The following is a 27,576-nucleotide window of genomic DNA, read 5'->3' as shown; positions in this document are numbered from 1 at the left end:
AACCACGGTGCGAGGCAGACAAACGAAAAAACAAGGCAATGATGCAACTAGCAATGATGGGATATATAAACTGTCAAATGGCAGCAAGTCAGTTCTCGGCAAGCCGCCTAGGATCGGTTTAAAGACACTGCTGATGATGGAATTGGATGCAGTTACAACATTGGGAACTCAGCCCACAGCTCTGTAACGAAACAATCTGACCAGCAGCAAAATCTGACAAAATCATGCCAGTCGTCATACTAGCTTCGCTTGCTAGCTAGCACAGCTATTTTCCAAGTCAAGCCCAACCGCGTCATCACGCCCAGCGTGCATTGCGCGCGTAAAACATGGCGCCATCCGTAGGTCAAAACATGTACGAAATATTCGATTTTTAAATCAGTGGCATAATACATGTGTTTCTCATAACATATTTTAGTATAAGAGAACAATTGTGGCTTATTAGGGCCTACAAGTCTTTAAGTCCGAGGTTCCCTTTAAATTTCAGAATAAACTGACTTGAAATGTTAAGTTTTGTGAACTTTCAAGCCTTCAAAGGAGTGCACTGGCAACCGTGCAGTCAGGTCATTTGTTTGGCTCAGAAGTCTGCGTGTTGCACTTGAACTAACTTATTAAATATGTACAGTATTTTTATTCAAGTCCAGAGTCTTGTTTATTTAAAACTTTGAGTTTTTTGTCGACTAAATCATTACACGATCTGCCATATGGTTTGTCATCATCTGACTTCAGAGCACACAATTCTAATCAGGCGCATGGAAACAATCATTAACTAGGCTAGCACAATTTTTACGAGTGTCAGAACACATGTTTACAGGTCGCGCACGGACACATGCATGCAACAGTAGCTCACTCTGCTTTAAAAACAACACAGAGTAAAGTACATCTTGACATAATGTTGCCAGCAATTATCTGATGTAATGTGTAGTGTACTGTTTACCCACAACATTGAGAGTGTATTTGATTTTTGGTTTGTGTCTGTACAGTATGTGACTTCTCAATCCTAAATGTGCACGTGCCACACAGACGAGCACATTTACCCACATTTTCTGCTTTTATTCAGCTCTTACAATAGCATGGTGGGTTTCATTTAAAGGCACATGCCACTGAGGTGCTGTTAAGGGGGGGCGGAACGCACTCGTGGAACATAAATTGCAGATGGCGGAGTGTTTGAAAATGACCTAATTATGTTTACTTTGCTCTAATGCGTATGAGTTGATTCAAACACTGGTACGGGATTGACAATTTCACCTTCACAGGGGAATGTACGGCCACATTGACAAAGAAATCACAGTATATTTTTTCCGCTTAATTTAGTAATCGGGTGAGGTTTACACAAAGGGAGTTATATTTTAAACAAATAGTTTTTTTGTATTTATTATAAGTCCTCCCAGGAATTTGCCGTCACAGAATTTATTACAGATTTCAATTTCTTCTGAGGAAATCAAAACAGTCCATGAAATACAAGGCGAGGTGCAGAATATTACATTTTACTTGTAGTTTTATCATGTCCAATAGATGTCGCAATTAAATTGCATTTACCATATCCAGATACAAAACTGACCGAATGTCAGTGTTGTTTTCATCAACAATAACGATAACAAAAATATTTCGTCAATGCACAATTTTTTCATGACGATGAAACTGAGCTAAAAACATGGTTTGGGAGACTAGAACATAATGAGGCGATTGCCAGTTTCGTCTCAGGAGATGACAACGAGACGAAAATGCAACATAGTTTCTGTCATACAGTGCCCTCCATAATTATTGGCACCCCTGAAAAAGATGTGTTTTTAAGCTTCTAATAATTAAAAAAAGAAAAAAAAAAATTCTCATCTTACCAAAGCACACGGGCCCAGTTGAAGCCTGGGACCGTGTGTATTTTTGTGTGAGACCAAGATTGAGCTTTTTGGCAACAAACACTCTGGGTCTTGCGTGCCACGAAAGATGCGCATGCTGAAAAGCACCTCAAACACACTGTGAAGTATGGGGGTGGGTCAGTGATGCTGTGGGGCTGTTTCGCTTCCAAAGTCCCTGGGAACCTTGTTAGGGTGCATGGCATCATGAATGCATTGAAATACCAGGACATTTTAAATCAAAATCTGTTGCCCTCTGCCCGAAAGCTGAAGATGGGTCGTCACTGGGTCTTTCAGCAAGACAATGACCCTAAACATATGGCCAAATCTACACAGAAATGGTTCACCAGACACAAAATCAAGCTCCTCCCATTGGCCATCTCAGTCCCCAGACCTTGTTTTGTTGGCAAAAGGGGGTTGTACAAAGTATTAACACCAGGGGTGCTAATAATTGTGACACACATTATTTGATGTCAAATAATTTTTTCTTTATGTGGGATTTTTTCCCCACTAATGAATGCACTTGTATTGAAGGTTGGATTTTTCTCTTTTTTCCATTAAGGTCCCATATTATTTGAATTAAAAAAAATATTAGAAGCTAAAAAACACATCTTTTTCAGGGGTGCCAATAATTATGTGGAGGGCACTGTATGTTCACAATGCGTAACAATTTCCTATTGTACGTGGAGTACATCAGCTTGTATCGTGTCAGTGTTTGGGTCAGTTCACTCATGTGAGTTGCGTTAGCATAGCATTCGTTTTAGCATTAACATCAACTTTAGCATAGCGAGCGTCCTCTTAAACGCTCAGACACATTTTATATTTACATACAGTTCCTGGCTTCTAGATGGGTTTAGTTGAAAATAATGTACAGGTAGTCCCCGGGTTCTAATTCAATTCAATTCAATTCAATTTTATTTGTATAGCCCACAATCACAACAGAGGTCTCAAAGGGCTTTACAGAGGCAATATGATACACAATTAGAAATGAAGCAACAAAGATGAATAGATACAGTTCAAGTCCTGGGTATCCCCTATCCTAAGACCCTCCATGCCGGCAAGGAAAAACTCCAAAAACTCCAGAGTCAATTGGGAGAAAAATGAGAAACCTTGGGGAGTACCACAGTTAACAAATACTTCACAAATCAACAATGAATCATTTATCAACAGTTTACTAATGATCTATTAACTAGTAAAATGGATAGTTATTATAAAGTGTTACCGTATTGTTTTTGATGATGTAAGGATGATAAGTGATACATTCTAATCGTTTGTTATTGCTGTATCAGCAGCTACTTGTAAACACAAATTTGAATTGCTGCTATTGAAGATGAGACTGATTTAATTTCATTTTATTTTAGTTTCATTCTGCAAGTGTTGATGTCATGAGCAGCTCAACAAAGACAGCAAACCACACTGATGTCTGACATCGTCATTTTAGAGCTTAGCTTGCTGTTTAGCTAGGACTTGGCAGACTTAACAGAACTAGTTCATAAACCGGGGACAACCTCGACTGCTTTTTGTGCTGAGTGTGTATTATCATCACAAAGAAGGCACTTGTAGACGCTACACTATATGCCTGTCTCTCTATATTCATTCAAAATTTTTGTAAACCTCTTTTTTTTGGGAGTAAAACATTTGAATTTTACAGACGAAAACATTTTGAGTAACTGTCAACTAAAATTGGATGAAATTTGTATGAGATTTCAAACACATTTTGAAAGTTAAACCCTAACCCTAACCTAACCTAAACTCTAACCCATTTGACTAAAATATGACTGACTAAGAAGTATTTTTGTCCAAAAGACTAAGACTAAGACAAAAATTAAAAGGGCTGCCAAAAACAAAACTGCTGAATGTTTACGTTTTTTTTTTTTTTTCCAGCAGTAATGCTTATTAAACTAGGATAATTTATATTTACTTTTAGTTGTTTTGTTGAATGCAATGTTATGCACTTTCTAACTAATTTTGCTCTGCTCAGTGTTTTGCAATTGCGTTGCATTTGCAGGTCAAATGGTAGCACTTCAAATCTTTCCGTCTTCTGCCCCAAATGCAATGTTTGCTTTAGGGCTGCAGCTTTCGATTATTTTAGTAGTCGAATACACTACCAACTAGTTAGTTCGAATAACCAAGTAATCGGATTAAGAACATTTCATGCATTGCAGAATAAATTTTAGGAGATGTAAAACAAAGGCTTGCTAAGATTGCACTACCAAAATAGCATTAAATGCGAATACCAAAAAAATTCCCGAGTGTTTTCTTCAAACTATGCAGGATTTTACATTCATTTATAAATAAAAATACCCGAGCTAAGCCTCAAACGGTATTAAAAAAATGAACAAATGAGGATCTAAGTACAACAAAAGAACAATTGGCTAGCTTACATAGCAAAAGTCCGCTAGCTTAAAAGCTATCAAATTTTAACGTTTTTTTACAATGCTCTTAACAAATCGTTCAAATGCATATTCCCACAAAAAAACGGCTAAATATACCTATAAACTAAATGCAAAAAAAATATATTAGCGCAAACAAAAACAGACCTTATGTTGGTCTTAACAGGGAGCAGCTGGATTCAGCCATGTAAAATGAGTGATGTCATATTCACTGTTGCCACTAGAGGGCCGTGCATCCACCCAAATCAATAAAACTAAATGCAAACACTTTTGAAACAAACCATTACAACGCCACTCTAATTAAACAAATACTCGAAGGACCAAAATTTGATTCGGAGATTTTTCCAAATCGAATTTAGTTGAGTTAATCGATTAATCGTTGCAGCACTAAATGTTTTGCAATTCATAAGTAATGCGAAAAAAATCTGCCCAAGAGCCCACAACATGCTGCCTTGACATCCTTCCTTCAAACGTTTTCAAAACTGTTTTTCATTGCATAGCCCCAGACACATTTCAGATTATAAATACTTCTCTCCAAACAGCAGAGTTTAGACAGACTTTAAAAACTGCAGTAATAAAACCTCTTCTTTAAAAAAAAAAACTAATCTGGATGCCTCAACCATTAGTAATTATAGGCCAATATCAAATCTGACATTCCTGGGGAAAATTATCGAGAGGGTTGTGTTCGAACAGATCCAGGTTGCAAAACAATCTTTTGAACTCATTTCATTCTGGATTTCGGCCACAACACAGCACCGAGACCGTGCTTATCAAAGTCCTAAATGATATTCGTTGGAATACCGATGCAGGCAAATCATCTGTTGTGCTACCATTGGATCTCAGCACCGCATTCGACACAGTTGATCACAACATACTACTCAGCAGATTGGAACAGTGGGTAGGGCTGACTGACACTGTTCTTCAGTGGTTCACATCTATTTACATGATGGGGATTTCATTGTGTCAATCGGAAACCATCAGTCAGAACGAACCAAATTCACGTGTGGAGTCCCTCAAGGGTCAATTCTTGGACCACTCTTATTTAACATCTATATGCTTCCCCTAGCTCAGATTATGGAACAGTATGACACCTCCTATCACACCTATGTAGATGACACACAACTCTACATTTCTGTGTCCCCGCATGATTATAGTCTCTTAGTTTCTCTGAGTAAATGCATTCATCAAATCAATGAATGGATATGCCAGAATTTTCTCCAGTTAAATGTGGAGAAGACAGAAGTGATCATTTTTGGGCCAAAAAAGGGAAGGTCAAAGATAAGCAGGCACCTTAGCACAATGCCACTTACAGCTACAAATCAAGTCAGAAATCTTGGCCAAATTATTGACTCAGACCTAGAATTTGATAGCCGTCTAAAGTCCGTCACTAAATCTGCCTATTACCACCTAAAAAATATAGCCAGAATTAGGGGGCTTCTGACTCAACAAGACATGGAAAAACTTATGCATGCATTCATTTTCAGCAGATTGAACTATTGCAACGGTATATTTACAGGTCTCAATAAAAAATCAGTCAGGAAGCTGCAGCTAGTACAGAATGCTCCTCACAAATACAAGGAAGCTGGACCACATTACACCGGTTTTGAAATCGCTACACTGACTTCCAGTGGGTCAAAGGATAGACTATAAAATACTACTGCTCGTCTACAAAACACTTAATGGCCTTGGACCAAAATACATGCTTGACTTGTTAGATTCCTATGAGACATCTAGACCCCTAAGGTCGTCTGGAACCGGTCTTCTGCATGTTCCAAGAACAAGAACCAAGCAGGGTGAGGCAGCATTTAGTAATTATGTTCCTCACCTCTGGAACAAGTTACCTGAAGGTCTGAAGTATGCTGAAACTGTTAGCTCCTTTAAATCAGGGCTAAAACCGCTTTTGTTTAGCACAGCACATCCATAACTGTCTATATATTTCAATCTCTTTGCTTTCTATTCCTCTTGTGCTTTATCTCCATTGCTGATTTCAATTATTATTAGCAGTAGCTGTATTTTTTTCCCCCGTGATTAAATGCGATTTGTATGTATAATTGTATTTCCTGTTTCGATTGTCTTCGTCTTTACGTTCTATTGATTTAATGTGTTTTTTATGATCTTCATGTGATGCTAAGCACTTTGAATTGCCTTGTGTTGAATTGTGCTATATAAATAAATTTGCCTTGCCTTGCCTTGCCTTGCCTTGCCAAGAGCAACAAAGACAGTACTGATGATTATTAATTTATAACCACAATGTTTTGCATAGGAGGTTTTTTTTTTTTTTTTTTTTTATATCATTCTTGCATTAATCTGCTTTACAACTGGTCTTTTGTTTGTCTCTAGTGGAAAAACAACATCCGAGCTTCGGAATTAAGAATTAACCCCGCAGAATCAGTTTTGTCATCCTTCAATGGCATTAATGGGGCCGGACGTCCAATTCATTTTGAATGTGAGTGGTTAAAATTTTAAATTCAGTTGGACATCTCGCACCGTCAATGGCAGCCAATGAGTTAAATGGAGTGCCCTATTTGGGTTAAAAGTGAGTGCGTGAAAGAGGTAGGAACATTGACGGAACGTTCTTATATGGTTTCCCTGTAATGTGGCTTTTTACCTTTAATGGGTGGGTCTTGAACTAGGGCTGTCAAAATTATCGCGTTAACGGGTGGTAATTAATTTTTTTAAGTAACCACGTTACAATATTTGACGCAATTAACGCACATGCCCCGCTCAAACAGATTAAAATGACAGTACAGTGTAATGCCCGCTTGTTACTTGTTTTTTGGTGTTTGGCGCCCTCTGCTGGCGATTGGGTCCAACTGATTTCATGGGTTAGTACCATGAGTGAGCATGGTGTAATTATTGACATCAACAATGGCGAGCTACTAGATTATTTTTTGATGGAAAATTTTACAAATTTTAATAAAACGAAACATTAAGAGGGGTTTTATTATAGAATTTCTATAACTTTTACTAACATTTATCTTTTAAGAACTACAAGTCTTTCTATCCATGGATCTCTTTAAGAGAATGTTAATAATGTTAATGCCATCTTGTTGATTTATTGTTATAATAAACAAATACAGTACTTATGTACTGTATTTTGAATGTATTTATCCGTCTTGTGTCTTATCTTTCCATTCCAACAATAATTTACAGAAAAATATGGCATATTTTATAGATGGTCTGAATTGCGATTAATTACGATTAATTAATTTTTAAGCTGTATTTAACTCGATTAAAAATGTTAATCGTTTGACAGCCCTAATGGAACGAATTCCCAGCAATAAACAGGTGTTGACCGTAATTTTGAAAAAAAAAAAAAAAAAAAAAAGCTTATTGTTTGGTTTTAGGATTATAATTCAAGAGTTAATATTTCATCAAATCTGGGCAGGTGTCTCGCCCTAATTTGGTGAGGTTATCTAAAGCAAACATGACATTTTAAACAAATATTTTCATCTGTGTCACACCAACCTTGGCCCATGTTTATACTGGCCCTTTAATGGTGTTAAGGTTATAAAGCCAAGCCATTGGTCGTAATTTGAGTCGTGTCCTCCCATAGGTTGGGAGGTTACAAACATAGGCCGTCTCTCAATGAGACTCGGCGGAAGCCATCTGCTCCTGTTTATGGTTCATTAACCCCACTGCCCTGGAAAAACAGGACACCCCCACCCCCCACAGCAACAGGTAGAACAGGGCCCAAGCCTCGTTCGTTCCGCTTTCGCTGTCTCTGAATAAAAACACTAGTGTGCCATCCTGACTCTATGATGTTTACCAAAAACAGGGTCTTACCTGCCCACGAGCCCGTATGCGTACTGAGAGTCAGCCAGCAGTAATGTGATCTCACCCTTGTGCATGGACAGGACGCACTCCTCCAGCGCCTGCACACACAAACACACACACATGGTAAATCAGTGTGTTGCCAGACAGCAGGTACATGTAGCTTGCCCATGTTTTCCCGGAATCTCTCAAGTTGGCAAAACGTTCACGCTTGAGTAGAGGTGCAGTACAAATACAGCAGTGTCATGAAATATGAATTAAATTACATTATCTTTATGTAGTAGGTATCTGTATTTGTGTATAAATGGATCTTTGTCTGTGTGTGTTTTCGTTCCTTATGAACGCCGAAACAGCTAGGCGGATTGTGATGAAATTTTACTAATGTACAGTGGGGCAAATAAGTATTTAGTCAACCACTATTGTGCAAGTTCTCCCACTTGAAAATATCAGAAAGGCCTGTAATTGTCAACATGGGTAAACCTCAACCATGAGAGACAGAACGTGGAAAAAAAACAGAAAATCACATTGTTTGATTTTTAAAGAATTTATTTGCAAATCATGGGTGGAAAATAAGTATTTGGTCAATACCAAAACTTCATCTCAATACTTTGTTATGTACCCTTTGTTGGCAATAACGGAAGCCAGACGTTTTCTGTAACTCTTCACAAGCTTTTCACACACTGTTGCTGGTATTTTGGCCCATTCCTCCATGCAGATCTCCTCTAGAGCAGTGATGTTTTGGGGCTGTCGTTGGGCAACACGGACTTTCAACTCCCTCCACAGATTTTCAATGGAGTTGAGATCTGGAGACTGGCTAGGCCACTTCAGGACCTTGAAATGCTTCTTTGTCCACTCCTTTGTTGCTCTGGCTATATGTTTGGGATCATTGTCATGCTGAAAGACCCAGCCACATCTCATCTTCAATGCCCTTGCTGATGGAAGGAGATTTTCACTCAAAATCTCTCGATACATGGCCCCATTCATTCTTTCCTTTACACAGATCAGTCGTCCTGGTCCCTTTGCAGAAAAACAGCCCCAAAGCATGATGTTTCCACCCCCATGCTTCACAGTGGGTATGGTGTTCTTCGGATGCATTTCAGTATTCTTTCTCCTTCAAACACGAGAACCTATGTTTCTAACAAAAAGTTCTATTTTGGTTTCATCTGACCATAACACATTCTCCCAGTCCTCTTCTGGATCATACAAATGCTCTCTAGCGAACCGCAGACGGGCCTGGACGTGCACTGGCTTCAGCAGGGGGACACGTCTGGCAGTGCAGGATTTGAGTCCCTGGCGGCGCATTGTGCTACTTTTAGTAGCCTTTGTTACTGTGGCCCCAGCTCTCTGTAGGTCATTCACTAGGTCCCCCCGTGTGGTTCTGGGATTTTTGCTCCCCATTCTTGTTATCATTTTGACGCCAAGTGGTGAGATCTTGCATGGAGCCCCAGATCGAGGGAGATTATCAGTGGTCTTGTATGTCTTCCATTTTCTAATAATTGCTCCCACAGTTCATTTCTTTACACTAAACATTTTACCTATTGCAGATTCAATCTTCCCAGCCTGGTGCAGGTCTACAATTTTGTCTCCGGTGTCCTTCGACAGCTCTTTGGTCTTGACCATAGTGGAGTTTGGAGTGTGACTGACTGACTGAGGTTGTGGACAGGTGTCTTTTATACCGATAATGAGTTTAAACAGGTGCCATTAATACAGGTAACGAGTGGAGCCTTGTTAGACCCCGTTCAAAGAAGTTAGACCTCTTTGACAGCCAGAAATCTTGCTTGTTTGTAGGTGACCAAATACTTATTTTCCACTCTAATTTGGAAATAAATTCTTTGAAAATCAAACAATGTGATTTTGTGTTTTTTTCCACATTCTGTCTCTCATGGTTGATGTTTACCCATGTTGACAATAACAGGCCTCTCTAATCTTTTCAAGTAGGAGAACTTGCACAATTGGTGGTTGACTAAATACTTACTTGCCCCACTGGATATATAAATGGAACTTTGTCTGTGTGTGTTTTCGTTCCTTATCAACTCCGAAACGGCTAAGCGTATTTTGATGAAATTTTACCCAGTTGTACTAATGTGTGTGTCTGGAAGTGTTCTTAGATGGGTTTGATTTTTCTGTAGGCCTCCATTTAGTGCAGAATGTTACTTTGAAAATCCAAAAATTGACAGTGCCCCTGGAATGGCAGACCGTGGTGGTGTTCCAATTATGTGCTAAAACGGCGTCATTGTAGACTGTTTGAGGCAACGCATGAATGGGTCATTCCATGCATGCGTTAATTGTGTCAAATAGTTTAACGCTATTAATTTGAAAAATTAATTACCGCCCGTTAACGCGATAAATTTGACAGCCCTAGTAATTACATTATATTATTATTATTAGGATTGTTCCGATCATGTTTTTTTGCTCCTGATCCGATCATTTTAAATTGAGTATCTGCCGATCCCGACATTTCCCGATCCGATTGCTTTTTTTTTTGCTCCCGATTCAATTCCAATCATTCCCGATAATTTTTCCCGATCATATACATTTTGGCAATGCATTAAGAAAAAAATGAATAAACTCGGATGTATATATACAATCAACATACAGTACATAAGTACTGTATTTGTTTATTATGACAATAAATCCTCAAGATGGCATTTACATTATTAACATTCTTTCTGTGAGAGGGCTCCACGGATAGAAAGACATGTGACTTTGTATATTGTGACTAAATATTGCCATCTAGTGTATTTGTTGAGCTTTCAGTAAATGATACTGTAGCCATGCCCAAATGCATGATGGGAAGTGGAACCATGAATGTGCGTAGTGCTACCAATTGATATATCTTCTCTGCGTTGGGAAATAACATAAGGTGTTAAGAAAAAGATCAATTGCTACCTTGCTTCCCCACATTGCTTCCCATGATATTATTAATCGTAGGGAGAGGGATTGTAAGGCTTTAGCCAATTAAAAAAAGGCTTCAAAGGCTGCCAAAATTCACTCTACTCATTTTACGCTGTCTTTTATCTCTCTATATAGGTAAAACGGCACCATTACAGATTGAGCGCGACAATGCTTGAGTGAATCGTGCAGTGCATGCATTAATTGCGTTAAATATTTTAACGTGATACATTTTTTTTTTAAATTATCGGTATAAATTTGATAACCCTACCTTAAGCCTAAACTAAAGATTCTGGATGAGTGTAACATTTTATGTCTGTAACGTTAAATACAATTAGAAAACGATTTAATTAAAAAATATATATATATTAAAAAAAGGCATGGCCGTTATTGTTTTTGCAGATTCCGATACTTAGAAAATGACATGATCGGACACCCAATCGATCGGGACATCTGTAATTATTATTACTGAAATATTAATCATGTTTTTAAAATAAAAATAAATAACATTTAAATGAATAAAACCAGACTATTTAACTATTAACGTATGATTAACTCATTACTTGCCTTTGACCATGACAGATGTCTAATTCATTTAAACTGGAAGAATCTAAATATGTGTTTTTGAATTAATTTTCAAAAAGAATGTTTGAAAAGTATTTTTTCATTCCGTTTTTTGTTTTGTAAAAAAAATGAACATATAAAAATTAAATGGGAAAATATATACCGTTGACGATTTAGATGCCATTGATTGCTAAAAGCTGGCAGAGATATTATGTGTAAATGCGTAGCATAAAATAAAGGAAACATTTTGAGCCAATCAACATTGTGCTGGTATGTGAGCAAAGATTTAGCCACTTATAAAACCTTAAAACTTCAATATTCTGCTACATTTTTATCAATTTTAAAGTGGACCCCAAAGGCCGCTGTCGCAAAGTGACATTGAAACTAACACAATTCAGGCACAATTGTTTGAAAGTAAACACTACGGTGCCATGTTAAGTGCTACAATGAAAGCTTGGCCTAGTTTCTTTGAAGGAAGTGTGCTTTTCCTGTCACGACAATAAAAGTATTACCTGGAAACATTAAAACAAACAGGGACTATATTTGGTAACTCAAAGAAATGCATGCCACATTCCTCATAGCTATATATGATTGTCATCGTTATCTAAAATAAGAAAAAAAAATTAATTGACACTGAAAGGCACTAAAAAGTGCATGTTTATGATCTAGTTGCATTTTTCAGTCATTTTGTTGGCATCCGACTGATGCTGCCTAAGGGAGCGATAATAAATGATAATTATGAGTCATAAATTATGGAATCCCAAAATTCCAGGTAATTTTACCTTGATTTTTTTTTTTGTTCATACAGTTGCTCACAAAATGGTGAACCTAAATTCACCATTCAGTAATTAGGATGACGTTGTCATGGTTTGTTTTGCATTTAGTAGGTTTATTCATTTGGGTAGATAAAGTGCTCTCTACTGGAAACAGTGAATATGCCATAACTCATCTAACATGGCTGAATCCAGCTGCTCCCTGTTAAGACCAATATAAGATGTGTTTTTTTTTTTTTTTAGCTAATATGTTCGTTTATGCATTATTAATTAGTTTAGAAGTATATTCAGCAGTTTTTGTGGCAATATGTGTTGAGCGATGTGTTAAGAGCTTTGTAAGAACGTTAGCATTATAGCATTTAGCTAGCGGAACTTTGCTATGCAAGTTTGCCAATTGTTCTTTTGTACAATGTTGTACTTAGATCCTCATTTATTTAAATTTTTCATTCCGTTTGAGGCCAAGCTCAGGTATTTTAATTTTAGTTTTACATACATTTTTTGCTCTTGTGAAATGAAAGTGCAATTTTGCATAGTTTGAGGAAACACTCAGGAATTTTATTTTGTAGTCGCATGAAATGCTCTTTTGAAAGCGCAACTGTAGAATGTCAAAATATGTTATTGCAGACATAAACACTTGTTTCTTTGTTTTGCATCTCCTAAAATGTATTCTGCAATGCATTAAATATTTGTAATGGGATTACTCAATTATTCGAATTAACTAATCGAGAGATTAATCAACTACCTAAATAATCAATAGCTGCAGCCTTACCTGGCTTACGTCTCTTTCCCCGATAACAAACACCAACTTGCTATCCTTCTCCACTACAGTGCGGTCCTCCAGGACAGCCTGCATCTTCACAGTAACTTGTTGGCCCCAGATGGGACGAGGGGCCGAGGGGGCGGCAGGCTCCAGCAGCTTTTTCCTCAGCAGTCGGTCATCTTGGCAATGATAAACAGCATCCGTGTCAAACTTTCCAGTGAATGCTCATATTTCATTGCCATTGACAGCGCTAGACCAGGGGTGTCAAATTTACGTCCCGCGGGCCGGAAGCGGCCCCCCCAGTGGATCCAACCCGGCCTGTGGGGTTGCACACTGAAGCTCACTCTGTCATGCCTTGAGTTACATTCTGTTAGGTTTGTGCCCTAGTATGTCTTGTCATGTGATTACCCATTGATTTCACCTGTTGTGGTCTGCCCCTTGTGTGGTGACCAATGCGCTGCCTCTTGTGTCACCCAGCTGTGCCTCATAGTCCTGTTACTCCATGTCTGTATTTGAGTGCCCTATGTGCTTTCAGTCTTCGTTGTGTCATTGTCGATTTCATGTCTATCTGAGTGTCAATGTCTATCCCAAGGTCTGCTCATGTTCATTTCGCCGTCATATCCCTCATGTTCCTGCATCCTCTGTTTAAGAAAGTTTTTGATGCCTTTTGTTTGTACTTTGTGTTATTTTTAGTTACCATTAAAGCATTTTGAGTTCCCCGCCACCCTGCCTTTGTTTCCCTGCATTTGGGTCCTCAGTACTTATGTGTCCTGACACACTCATACTCTACACTCATGCTTTTATTTTGAAATTTTTGCCTTAAAACAGAGATTTATGATTTGTGTGATAGAGTGCGTTCACTACTGCACCTGGCCTACGTTCACGTCTGCAGTTACATTTGTTTATTCGGCGCCTCCCATTTAGAATGGATTGGACATCTAGCACTGTCAATGGCAGCAAATGAGTTAGCAAGGAAACAGTGTTGTTTTCGTCAACGATGACGACAACGAAAATATTTCATCAACGAAAACTTATTTCCGTGACAATGACGAGACGATGATGAGCTAAAAACGTGCTTTGGGAGACTAAAACTCAACGGAACAAATGCCAGTTTTCATCAGACGAGACGAGAACGAGACATAATTTCCGTCACATGTTCACAATGTGTGACATTTTTATGTGTAGTTAGTAAAGATGTCCCGATCGATCAGGATGCCGATTGATCGGGTCCGGACACGTCATTTTCTAAGTATCGGAATCGGCAAAAAAATATCGGACATGCCTTTTTTAAATATATATATATATATATATATATATATATATATGTATAGTGATAATAGTGATACCTCAGCTCACAAACATAATTGGTTCCCAGAAAGTGTGTGTAAGGCGAAAAGTTCGTCTTCCGAACATTTATTTCCCATAAGAAACCATTAAAATGAGAATAATCCGTTCCCAGGTCCCCATAAAACATAATTTTCTACTAAATAAGCCTTAAAACTACACAAAAATATACCTTATTTTCTTTAATGTCTTCTTAGGCTTAACACTAGCCTGTGGGGGAGTCTTTTTCGGTCCCATAATAGCAAAAGTACACTCAATATGGTCCAAAATGTCTATCAAACACAAACCACGTCCGCACTCAACGAAAGGGAGGGGACGAACTGGGACGCCGTGAGCGTGCGTCAGCTTCTCGTGGCACTGTTCGACCGCGTGGTTTGGTTCGTCCGCCGAAAACTAGTTCATCAGCAGAGACTATATGCTCGCGAATTTAATGTTCTCGAGGCGAAAAGTTCGTGAGCTTAAGCGTTCGTGAGCTGAGGTATCACTGTATATATATATTTTTTTAAATTAAATCGTTTTCTAATTGTATTTAATGTTACAGACAAAATGTCTTACACTCATCCAGAGTCTTTAGTTTTGGCTTAAAGTAGGGCTATCAAATTTATCGCGTTAACGGCGGTAATTAATTTTTTTAAAATTAATTAATCACGTTAAAATATTTAATGCAATTAACGCATGCGCTGTACGACCCACTCACGCATTGTCGTGTTCAATCTATGATGGCGCCGTTATACCTATATATAGAGCTAAAAGGCAGTGTAAAATGAGTAGAGAGAATTTTGGCAGCCTTTGGAGCTTTTTTTTAATTGGCCAAAGCCTTACTATATCCCTCTCAAAAATTAGAAATATGGGGAAGAAAGGTAGTAGTTGATCTTTTTCTTAACACCCTATGTTATTTCCCAACGCAGAGAAGATAAATCAATTGGTGCCACTACGCACAGTCATGGTTTCACTTCCCATCATGCATTTGGGCAGAAAAGTTAAATGGCTACAGTATCATTTACTGAAAGCTCAACAAATACACTACATGGCAATATTTAGTCACAATATACAAAGTAACATTTATCCTTTAAGAATTACAAGTCTTTCTATCCGTTGATCCCTCTCACAGAAAGAATGTTAATAATGTAAATGCCATCTTGAAGATTTATTGTCATAATAAGCAGATACAGTACTTATGTACTGTATGTTGAATGTATATAATCGTCTGAGTTTTATTCATTTTTTTCTTAATGCATTGCCAAAATGTATATGATCGGGAAAAATTATCGGGAATGATTGGAATTGAATCGGAGCAAAAAAAAAAAAAAAAAGCAATCGGATTGGGAAATATTGGGATCGGCAGATACTCAAACTAAAACGATCGGGATTGGATCGGGAGCAAAAAAACATGATCGGAACAACCCTGGTAGTTAGACTGCTACCATCATAGCAGTGTCTGGTTGTGTCGCTCGTGACATGCTGCGAACCCCCCTTCTTCTAAATTCAGCAATGTGTTGTCTCCAGTCTCCATGCAGGCTTGCACATATGGTAAGATTTGTTTTCTGGCCAGAGAGAATATGCAATGTTGCTTTAGGTCTTTGCTGAGTGATCATCTCACACTAAATTTAACACGCAAAATAAAAAAAGAAAGAAAAAAAAACACAAAATGTAACACGTAGCATTCGCATAGCATCTGCGTTTGCATTAGGCTAATGCTAATGGCAAACACCCAGGTGGGTATACTTAATTAAAAATAATTTACTGTTTTCCTGTTGAGTGTGTATCATCACCAAGTTAGCGTCGCCTTTGTAGATGCTACAATATGTGCTCGTGTGTCAATGTTCATTCGAAATAGTTGGAAACCGTCATATATTGATTTATTTTTGGAGTAATTTTTTTTTAGTTTTGCAGAAAACAAACATTTTTTAGTCAACACTTAGTAAAACTGGACGAAATTAGTTTGGAGTTTCCGTCAACAAAAACTAGACGAAGACAAACACATTTACAGATGGCTAAAATATGACCAAGACTAAGAAATATTATCGTCCAAAAGACTACAACTAAGACGAAAACTAAAAGGGCTACCAAAAACAACACACTAAGTAATTGACCCAAAAATGCCTCACAATCAATAGGAAGTGACACCAAATCAACAGGGAGTAACCTGGAAAAGCCCTTAAATCAACAGGAAATGATCCAAAATTTACAGGACGTAACCCGTAAGTATCTTAAAATTACATGGAAGTGATGTAAAATTAACTCATGGCTTACCATGCACAACTGTAAAAATACTGGCTGTGAATGCTCATCTTTCAGCGCCATTGACAGCGCGAGATGTCCGTTTTGACTGTGAGGTGGCGAATGAACCTTCATATGTAACATTCGTTCTCTCAGTCATAATGAATTGGATGTCTAGCGCCGTCAATGGCATCCAGTGAGCTAACTGGCTAACTTATTAACCCTTTAACACCGAACGTGTCAGCAGCGACGCGTTTACGCATATCGTCTTTGAAGCTTCGTCACGCTGTAATTACGTCACCCACGTGCCGCTGGTTGGTCTCATTTGAAAGTGCGGAAGTTGATGTCTACACCAGTTTTTATTTGAAATCAATCGACCAAGAAAAACGGGAGATAATGTCATTTGAATTTCATATTTTTATTGCACTCATAAATATGCATTAAAACGCTACATGGACCATGTACTGTATCTATCTCCATATTTCCATCATTTCTTGTCCTTTTTCAAAACGGAAAGCAGCACAAAAGACTACATATCCCAAGAGCCGTTGTGATGTCAAGAAGGACGAACCGAATGTGATCATTTTTAATACATTTCCGAGCGATGCGCCAACTAATGAAAGGGAGGCATGCGAAGCAAGCAACGGCCGGTTGGTTTGAGCGAGCGACTTCGAAACGTGCAGAATGAATCCAAAACTATATTTAGCGCAAGGTAATGCATTATTTCATTAACTCAAGGAAGAAGATGAGCCGTATTTGTCCTTGTTTTCTTTGGATGAGTCGCCGTCTCGGCGAGTAGAAGTGACAGCAGCGCGCAAACGGCGAAAGAGTAGGCTGTGTGACGTTGTGTGTGACGCAGCTCCGTGACCTGTTCAAGAAGAAGCTTTATTGAGTGCGCAAAAAAAAAAAAAAAACTTTATTGGGTCACATGCCTGAAAAAATTGAATTGAACTGAATTACTTCTCAATATTTAAAAAAAATTTTTTTTCAATGTTATATATATATATATATATTTTTTGTTTTGTTTTGTTTTCACTATAATCTTTTTTAAAAAATTCATGTAGATGTGTGTTCGAGAAGCTTGATTTCATGTACGTATATACTTTTGACAAGGTGATGTGTACAACACCTAACTTCACAAAGAGATATCCTCCAAACCCTTTTTGTGTTAGATGATATATATCTTTTTTCTCACTATTTTGCACTGTATATAACCTGTTTTGACCATAGTATGTGTAAAGGCCAAAAACGCCTATGACCATACCTGCTGTTTGTGTTGAATTGTCAAACATAAAACTATTCAAACGTACTTTTTTCAATTGAACGTTTATCCTAACAAGTTGAATAAATATTATCAAGCTTCAAAACGGTTGGTCGAGCATGTTTGGTTGTCAATGGGACATCAACATTACAAATTTTGAAAAAAGATTTTGGGATTTTATTGTCTTTTTGGGTCCAAAATGTGGATTGTAAAGGGTCAGTGAAGAAAACAAGAGTTTGGACATGAAGAAAAAAGGGACCCAACTTGGCCATTGTAAACATTTTTTTCTTTGAAATATAAAGGCAACATCAAATGCATGCCAATTCGGCCAAAATAGGCTTAGGTGTTTAATGGGTTAACTACTGACTAACTTATTTGGCCAAAAACAAACTAATGGGATCTAGCCCACGTGAGATCTGATTACTATGAATGTGGCCAGCAAACCAAGATGAGTTTGACATCTCTGTGCTAGTCATTCAAAATGGATTGGGCAGCTAGCGCTGTCATTGGCAGTCAATGATTCAGTAGCAGTGAGGAGGACAACAATGACATCCGAGTGTAATACCTGTTATGTACTGCCAGTCTTCCTTCATGAACAGATTCTCAAAGGAGATGGTGGTCCACTCTTCCAAGGCGTATTCTGGAAAAAGACTCTCTGCCGAGCTGTCCCTCTCCAGCACATCGTCCTCCAAGGACGGTTCTTGGAATCGAACCATCTTCCAGCTGTTTGTCTTTTTCAATTCTCCCCGTCCACGGCATCGTGTCTCTGATTCTTCTTGTTCTGGACCGCATGAGTTTCTGCTCTCACAGTTTTCCAGCGCGATGTCTCCTCTTAGGCTCTCATCTTGGGCTATCTTGGGTCTACTCAGCTCCTCCTCTGTCCCCTCCTCAGGTCCAAGCGTACCCTCAAGTTCACATGTTGGGTCCACATGCTTCTCACAACAAGACACTGGTTCCATTTCCCATTCAGAGAGCGATGGACACCATCTGCTTGTCTATGGAATTAGATGATCCTATCAGGCGTAAGTCAGTTAGTCGGTCGCTAAACTGTGAACGCCTACAACCTCCCAAAACATTGGAATATTCCCATGATGTAATATTGATGAAAACACGTGCCACGTTTCATTAAATTCAGATGGCACGGCATCCCGAAATCTTGGCTTCATCTGTGAAAAATGTCTCACATTTTGCCAACAGTTGCGTACCTTCCGTAGTGCACTCTGACCTCCTCTACCTCTCCTCCCGGCTGGCGTCCACTATATCCTGTGGTAACGTGGTAAAGAGAAGACAAAAAAAAAGATCAATGCAAAGACATCATGCAGCACGGCAAAACACTCTCGGGCGGCGAGCTAGCGCCAGCACTAATCTGCCGGATTAGAAGAGAAAAACCTAATCTGCCAGAATGTCTGTAATCTTCTTAATGACTTCACCGTTGTGCCCAATAATGTTTCCATGAACGCGATTGACCAATGAGATGTCAGGAAACAGAAACTAATTTGCCTTTGAGGATCTTCAGCATGACTTTTTGAAATTGCTGAGAAAAATGAAGAGATTATAGATTACAGACAATGTTCTTGTGAGAATGATACTCTTTTCATCATCTGGATTTAAGTGGGAAGAAAACGTTTGTAACTTTAAAGTGAGGTCATACAGCATTTGCTCCGGCTCAGGAAATGATCCAACCTCACGCGTAACGTGTTAGCATAAAAGTATTCAACAAAAGAGAGTTTGTTCAAAATTTCAGGCTCGACCATCGGAATAGCACTAGCTTGCACACTGATGTAAGTGTCTTATTTAAAAAAAAAAGGAGCATGTGGTAAATTAAAGTAGGTTCATGCTTTCAAAACACTGACATAGTTATTTTTTTCTTGTAATTATTCAAAACAAGGCAGGAAAGGCCCAAGATTTAAATGCACTACCAGTCACTAAATTGTATTTTTGTAGACATAGTAAAAAAAATGAATTGCACTGATCACCAATTTATGAAAAGCCTGACCTATCAATCTCGATTTTTGTTAATCCCAATATACCGTGGTATAAAAAAGTATCTGAATCTTTTGGAATGTCTCACATTTCTGCGTGAAATCACCATCAAATGTAATCTGATCTTTGTCAAAATCACAAAGATGAAAATACAGTGTCTGCTTTAACTAAAACCACCCAAACACTTATAGGTTTTCATATTATAATGAGGATAGCATGCAAACAGAAAGGGGGGGGGGGGGTGTGAGTAAGTGAACCCTCTGCCTAAAGAGACTTAAAGAGCAATGGCGTACCGCACGCATGCTATTTTTAGACCGTGACGGTGCATCGTAAAGGGGAAGTAAAGCCGAAATGGGACATTATAGACCCGCCTTCGCATAGAAACAACGTAATTTGTGCTACTTTTCTCCAGTAATCTTTCAAACACGAACATGCCGATCACACATTGTTTTTTGGGAATTTGTAGAAACGACTCTAGACATTACAACACATGAAGGATGTTTTCTTCATACGTTTCCGGAAACCGGAACTCGGGAGGAAAAAATGTGAAGACCCAATCAACTTGCGCGGACTTTAACACCAGCTCGGTGAATCCATTCAAATTTCATACGCGGTAAACATTTTGTTGGGTTTGCATGGTCTTTCAGAGGACAAAGAGGTAAGCCATTTTTATATTTTTATTTTATTTTTTTAGCGTAACGTTGTGCCGTACTGCTTCTGTCTGACAATGAATGACCTGAAAAGAATTACAATGGTATCTGACTGCCACTGTTACCGTTTCTGTTACATATATATTAGGGCTGTCAAAATGATCGCGTTAACGGGCGGTAATTAATTTTTCTAATTAATCACGTTAAAATATATGACGCAATTAACGCACATGCCCCGCTCAGATTAAAATGACAGCACAGTGAAATGTCATGTTATTAATTGTGTTTTTCAGAGTTTTGTCGCCCTCTGCTGGCGCTTGGGTGCGACTGATTTTATAGGCTTCAGCACCCATGAGCTTTGTGTAAGTAATGACATCAACAATGGCGGGCTACTAGTTTATTTTTTGATTGAAAATTTTAAAAATTTTATTCAAACGAAAACATTGAGGGGTTTTAATATAAAATTTCTATAACTTGTACTAACATTTATCTTTTAAGAACTACAAGTCTTTCTATCCATGGATTGCTTTAACAGAATGTTAATAATGTTAATGCCATCTTGATGATTTATTGTTATAATAAACAAATACAGTACTTATGTACCGTATGTTGAATGCATATATCCATCTTGTGTCTTATCTTTCCATTCCAACAATAATTTACGGAAAAATATGGCATATTTTATAGATGGTTTGAATTGCGATTAATTACGATTAATCAATTTTTAAGTTGTAATTAACCGAATTAAACATTTTAATTGTTTGACACCCCTAAACATATATATATATATATATATATATATATGTATGTATATATAACAACTTTAATAAAGGGGAAATGTAAATAAATTATAGAATTAAGATTTGTTATCAATGAAAAAATTAAAAGTGTTCGTTGGCTGTCACTGAGTAGCATTTGCGATCACTACTCAAAGCTAACTAAATTACCCCCATGAATGGTCAGAGACGTAGGACAACCAGAGGATATATAAGAAAGACAGGGCTGATGGTAAAAGATAGCTTGTTGAAACAGGAGAATGTCATTGTCAGTCGCGTTGATAAAAAAAAGCTAAGGCTATGCTCAGGTCGGCTCGTTTTTTTTCGTCTTTTTCAGCCTTCGACACTCAAGCCATCTCTTTAACTGAACATTTTTATGTTCTTCCACATCTTTGCCAGTGAATTTGGCACCAGGCACATCATTTTCGGAGAGAATTGGTAGGTTTAGCTCTGTAAACATCTCCTTCGTACAAGATTTCCATTCATTTCCTATTAGGGACAAACGGTGGCTTGTCCCTACTTAGCAACAGTAGCTAATGTCATGAATATTAATGAGCGGAAGTGACGTATTGCTTGCGGTATGCCATTGAAACCAATTTTTACCAAACAGTTTAAGTTAGGTGTGTGCCCAGTCATTGATGAGTGGTTTAAAGCTGCCCTGCCCACTATAAAACACACACCTGGTAAGAATTGTCTTGATGAGAAGCATTGTCTGTGTGCATCATGGCTCGGTCAAAAGAGCTGTCTGACGACCTGCGATCAAGGATTGTTTATTTGTATAAAGGTGGGAAAGGATACAAAACCATCTCTAAAAGCCTGAATGTTCATCAATCGACAGTAAGAAAAGTTGTCTACAAACGGAGAGAGTTTGGGACTGTTGCTTCTCTCCCAAGGAGTGGCCGTCCACCAAAGATGACGCCAAGAGTTGAGCGCAGAATACTTACAGAGGTAAAAAAGAACCCTCAAATGTCTGCTAAAGACTTAAAGAAATCACTGGCACTGTCAAATATCTCTGTGCACACATCCACTATATGTAAAGAATGGTGTTCATGGGAGGACTCCACGGAGGAAGCCACTGCTGTCAAAAAAAAAAAAAAAACATTGTTGCTCTTTTAATGTTCGCAAAAAGGCACTTGGACACTCCGCAGAAGCTTTGGTAAAATATTTTTTGGACTGATGAAACCAAATTTGAAATGCTTGGGAGTAACACACAACGTCATGTGTGGAGGAAAAATGGAGCAGCTCACGAACACCAACATCTCATCCCCACCATGAAGCATGGTGGAGGGAGCATCATGATTTGGGTCTGTTTTGCTTCCTCAGGGCCTGGGCAACTTGCAATCATAAATGGAAGAATGAATTCAAAAGTTTATCGGGATGTTTTGCTGGAAAACCTGAGGCCGTCTGTCAGACAGTTGAAGCTAAAAAGAGGATGGATGCTCCAACAAGACAATGATCCAAAACACAGAAGTAAATCAACTTCAGAATAGTTTCAAAAGGACAAAATACACATTCTGGAGTGGCCAAGTCAAAGTCCAGACTTGAACCCCATTGAGATGCTGTTGCATGACCTAAAGAAATTCATGCCAGACATCCCAGGAATCTGACTGAACTACAGCAGTTTTGTAGAGAAGAATGGGCCAAGATTATCTGCAGTTACAGGAAGCGTCTAGTTTAAGTTATTGCTGCCAAAGGAGGGGGGCACAAAATATTAAATTTGATGCTCACTTACTTGTTTTTCCCCTGTCTGTCAATGCTTGCAAACTATCCTCACTAAAATATAAAAACCTATAAATGTTTGGGTGGTTTTAGTGAAAGCAGACATTGTTTTTTCATCTGTGTGATTTTGACAAAGATCAGATCACATTAGGTGGGGCTTTTATGCAGAAATGTGAGAAATTCCAAGTGTTCATATACAATAGAGAGCTGTCAAACCGCACATCAAAATCTGAAGCTTTTTTTATTATATTTGGGGGGGAAAAAGGTTTAAAAACAGGTCTTATATGTATCTCTTTTCAATGCTAAATCTTAATAAATAAATTGAACATAATAAAAACAAAAATTAAAAAAGTTTTTTTGGGGGGGGGCACTACTTCTCGGTTTTTCACTTATCGCGGTGGGTTCTGGTCCCCATTAACCGCAAAAAACGAGGGATCACTGTAAAACATTTGTTTTGTTTTATGAATACTTAGACCTATCCATAGGCGGATCTACTATTCAGGCGAAGTAGGCGATCACCTTAGGCCCCCAACCAGTAGGGCGCCCCCAACCAGCTGCCCTTGCCCCAACGAGCAAGAGCTTGGGCCACCGGAGCCAGCAGCACCCCCAACTATTCGTCATGTATAATTATGTCAGCATACCAAACAAACAAATAACAAAACAAAAAAGAAAGCCATTTGAATGCTGCATTTATATTATCTCTCCCCCACACATACGCACTACAATGGACTGTTCCACGACGACGGACTGAGTATCAGTCGCTTAGCTTCATTTAGCTTCGCTTAGCTCCATTTAGCATCGCTTAGCTCCGTGTTTTTCACGCCACTAAGCTCGCTATTTTTACAGCTCACTTGCTACTTTGCACGTCGACTATCGTTTATTTCGAACACATGAGCGAACGTGCTCTCCATGAGAGCCAAAGTGCAGTGAGGGAAAAGTTGAGAACAGGCCGCTAATGCCTCTTTTAACTTTCTTCTTCTTCTTCACACCGAACATAAAATACACGACGGCACACCCTGTGGCGAAACAATGCAGTACAGTTCCAATCAGTCATACAATAACACTCAACAGCCGGTTAACAGCATTTGCTAATGAAAAAAAAAAATTAAATCTATTAGTGACACCACAAGCAATGACGAAGAATGTTTTTTTACGGAGTGTAAAGCTTTCGGTGAGCGGTTTAGCGAACGTACCTCCGGTGAACATTTCAAAATAAAAGCACGCCATGTTCGTCATATAAATAACGATTTCTGGAGTTAATCCCATATATTTCAGAATTAATATTATAATATGTTGAGTAAATACTACAGAATACAGATTCTACACTAAGAATAGCTTTCAAACGACACTCTTTATGACACATATGATTGGCAATGAATAATTATTATAATTATTATACTTCTATTATATATAGTAGTATACTATAATAATAATGCTAGAATTCTTTTTTAAGAATCGTTTTGAATAATGTTGGAAAGGCAAAGTCAGTGTTCTGAATCTGTTTACTTTCCGTTCTTTTGCACTAGTAAATGCTATCAGCATTTAACCTCATTGTTTATTTGTGTAATTGTTATTTTTATTTTTTTGGAATTTTTGGAATTTTATTGTCATCATCATCGGTATCATTGACAATCATTGACAATTACAAAATTTGATATGATTTGCCCGAAGGAACCGAAGAAGACGACATAGGCGGACAAGATGAAGCATATGCTTATCAGTTTCCCGTCCCCCATACAACTAAAGACGTACATGCAGGCATGGAACATACATCAAAACTGTAAAATAACACAGTCAACAATCTGGGTTTAGTAACTAAGCGTCCAGTCAAGCAGCTCGATTAATTTCAGGGCGTACAAGGTTATGATTTTATCATGTCCCTGACATTTTTGTATCTGTTTGCTGTGGAACATTTTGTTGTGGCTATGTGTGTGACATGTTATCACAGCTGGTGTGATTAGCGACTCGATGAGCTCATTTGCGTGTCAGCACTGGTCGAGATCGTCAGCCAAAATTTCCAGCTTCTTGATGCGAACATTTCTATCCTCGACCGCCTGCTTGAGTTTCTCGTTTTCAGCGCGAATTAAATGGAGCTCTCTGATTCTTTGGAGGCATACTGGGAATCGAGCTTGCTGGCCCTGAGCGCTTATCGGTTAAGATAAGAGAGTGCTTCAGGAGTGCGTCTGTATGCGTTGAAGGCTGAGCAGCGAATTTACATGATTATTTGTACTTTAATAAAGAATTTAAGTGTTCCAAAATGGTTTTGTGAATTAATAAGCGTCAACAAAAATTTCATTGCTGAATTAGTAAAAAAAAAAAAAAAAAAGAAAGAAAATTATCAGATTAGTCGACTAATCCACACCCTTATCACCTTTTTAACCCCTGACCCATGAATAGGGCCCCTGGATATGTTCGCCTAAGGCCCCAAAATTGCCAAGTCCGCCACTGGACCTATCACACACCTGTATTGTATTACTTGTCAAAATGCTGATACCTGAAGACAGGGCCGGCCCAGGCCATTTGGGGGCCCGAAGCAAAATAATGCAAAGGGGCACATATTTTTGGCCCACCATTTCGTCACAGTGTACTGTGAAACCCATACATGCAATTCAACCCATACGTCCATATTTTGTATATTAATCAGATTTTGTTGCACTGCATACTTCAAACTTCTCACCCCAAATGATTGTCAGTAGTTACAGTAGATAGCGCCAAACCTTTTTCTAAAAGTGGAAAGAAAGAAGTTAAGGAAGAATTTTTATTTTTTAAAGCTTGTAATCAAGTATCAAAACTAACAAAAGTCAAATAAAGCAAACCGTAGTAAATAAAATAGAATAAAAATAAAACAATTGCCAGATTTGGGGCCCCGTAGTGGTCAGGGGCCCTAAGCAGCTGCATAGTCTGCGTATAGGCTGGGCCAGCCCTGCCTGAAGATAAAGGTTTTACATTTTTAAAAATATATTTAATTAATTTTTTGTGCGGGTGGTGCTTGTTTTAAAAGGTTTGAGACGTACTGAATAATGTAACAATTCCAATGCCTTTCCAACCGCTTTGTCCTGTTTCTGCATGTGACTTGGCATGTGAGTGCTGGTGTTTACAAACACACGCGCACACATACACGTGCACGCAAACACGCACTTAAACAGCACAATCCAGTTTGCCGCAAGGGAGATTAAAATAGAATTTAAAGACCAAACATATGCAGTATGGAAAGTGAGCTCTCACAGGGCAATGAGTGTGACCTGGAAAACGAAAGACAGAGGGGAAAAAAGTCGATGATAGACGTCCAATCATTAGTTTATCACAAGTGATGAATCTAGGTTCATTCGCTGTCACTCTCCCACTTCAAATGGATTGGACGTCTATCGTCGTCAATGGCAGCCAATGACTTAATAAAGTGTGTGCATGTGCGTGCGCTCCGCACTTACATGTGTGTGCGAGGCTGGCCCCGCCCCCGCGTCGTGACGTCACGCCACAGGCAGGATGTCGCTGATGGTGCTCAGTTGTAGAAATGGCAGCGCTGAGACAGGAGCGTCGCTACGGTCTCTCCTGCGGCAAAATCAACAAAAACAGTCCAAATCGAACTCTTTATCACGTCAAACTCACTGACACCGCCCTCCGGACCCTCGAAACCTACCAGAACTTGAAGGTAAGACAAATAATCGTTTTGGAATTATTTTTTAAAACCCTCTTCTCTTCTTTTTCTTTATAATAATCGCTCCACAAAGTCCAAGAAGTGTAAAATTCCAACTGGGAACTACATTTCCTCCGGAGATCATTGGCGATAAGTTAAAAATAGAGGCGTTTAAATGCTTTCGGAGAAAGGAGTGCTGAGAAAACGTGTTGTTGTTTTCCCTGCTAAATAAACACGAGCTTGGTTTCTTTGGGTCATAACACAGCACTCGGAATAGACTTTGACGAATGAAGGGATTTGATCCAATTCTCCGCATAAGCCTTTAGAACAATTTGTTTTTGCTCAATAACTAAAAAAAGAAAGCCGTTCGAATTGCTTGTTTACCAAAGAATAATCCGCCCCCCCCCTCGCCCTGCCACTCACCACCCCCAAAAAGTTGCCAAATGACAAGAGCTTGGTGATTATGTCCCGATGTTTTCCTATTTAACTTAAACGCATCAGTTATATCAATCAAAAGTTGTCAAACTATTTTAACTCTTAAACTCTAAAAAGATGAGACATCACATCAATTTTTCCCAGTTGAATGAGTTGGACGTCTATTGTTGTGAATGAGTTAAATAAAGTATATCTTATTGAATAAAACCTCTTAACCTTTTATTTTAATGTTACTAAAAACCAGAGGTGGGTAGAGTAGCCGAAAATTTGACTCAAGTAAGAGTAGTGTTGCTTCAAAAATAATATTACTCAAGTAAAAGTAAAAGTAGTCAACCAAAAAATGTACTCAAGTACAAGTAAAAAAGTATTTGGTGAAAAGAATACTAAAGTAATGAGTAACATTGTGAGTAACTGCTTACATTTTTTAACTGTTGTTATAATGATACTGTACAATAACCAAATACATAACCACATTAAGCCAAAAAAATACAAAAAAAAATAATCATTGAATTCTGCAGGGAGAAAAAAAATGACAGAAATGAAGTATT

General features: G+C 38.4%; 2 protein-coding genes across 4 annotated transcripts in view; one reads left to right on the top strand and one right to left on the bottom strand.

The window, feature by feature from the left end:
• The window catches only part of fkbp16 (FKBP prolyl isomerase 16), a 168,858-nt gene that overhangs the window by 99,940 nt on the left and 41,342 nt on the right, over positions 1-27,576 (bottom strand). Inside the window, exons 1-5 of one of the 3 annotated variants that reach the window (XM_057836240.1) lie at positions 26,597-26,864; positions 26,388-26,508; positions 18,397-19,094; positions 13,016-13,185; positions 8,030-8,118 (exon numbers count right to left, since the gene is read on the bottom strand). In XM_057836240.1, the coding sequence (XP_057692223.1) occupies positions 8,030-8,118; positions 13,016-13,185; positions 18,397-18,790 (653 nt within the window). In that variant the 5' untranslated portion in view covers positions 18,791-19,094; positions 26,388-26,508; positions 26,597-26,864. Of the gene's footprint in view, positions 1-8,029; positions 8,119-13,015; positions 13,186-18,396; positions 19,095-26,387; positions 26,865-27,576 lie in introns of those variants that run through there. The other 2 variants (XM_057836243.1, XM_057836241.1) reach the window with 2 other exon arrangements.
• Positions 26,451-27,576, top strand: part of LOC130915955 (RNA polymerase II elongation factor ELL2) — a 102,611-nt gene continuing 101,485 nt past the window's right edge. Inside the window, exon 1 of the mRNA XM_057836239.1 lies at positions 26,451-26,608. Coding sequence (XP_057692222.1) covers positions 26,471-26,608 — 138 coding nt within the window. The 5' untranslated portion in view covers positions 26,451-26,470. The remainder of the gene's footprint in view (positions 26,609-27,576) is intronic.

The sequence above is a fragment of the Corythoichthys intestinalis genome, chromosome 5, assembly GCF_030265065.1.
Source record: "Corythoichthys intestinalis isolate RoL2023-P3 chromosome 5, ASM3026506v1, whole genome shotgun sequence".
NCBI classification, from domain to species: domain Eukaryota; kingdom Metazoa; phylum Chordata; class Actinopteri; order Syngnathiformes; family Syngnathidae; genus Corythoichthys; species Corythoichthys intestinalis.
This window is presented reverse-complemented; position numbering and strand designations above follow the sequence as displayed.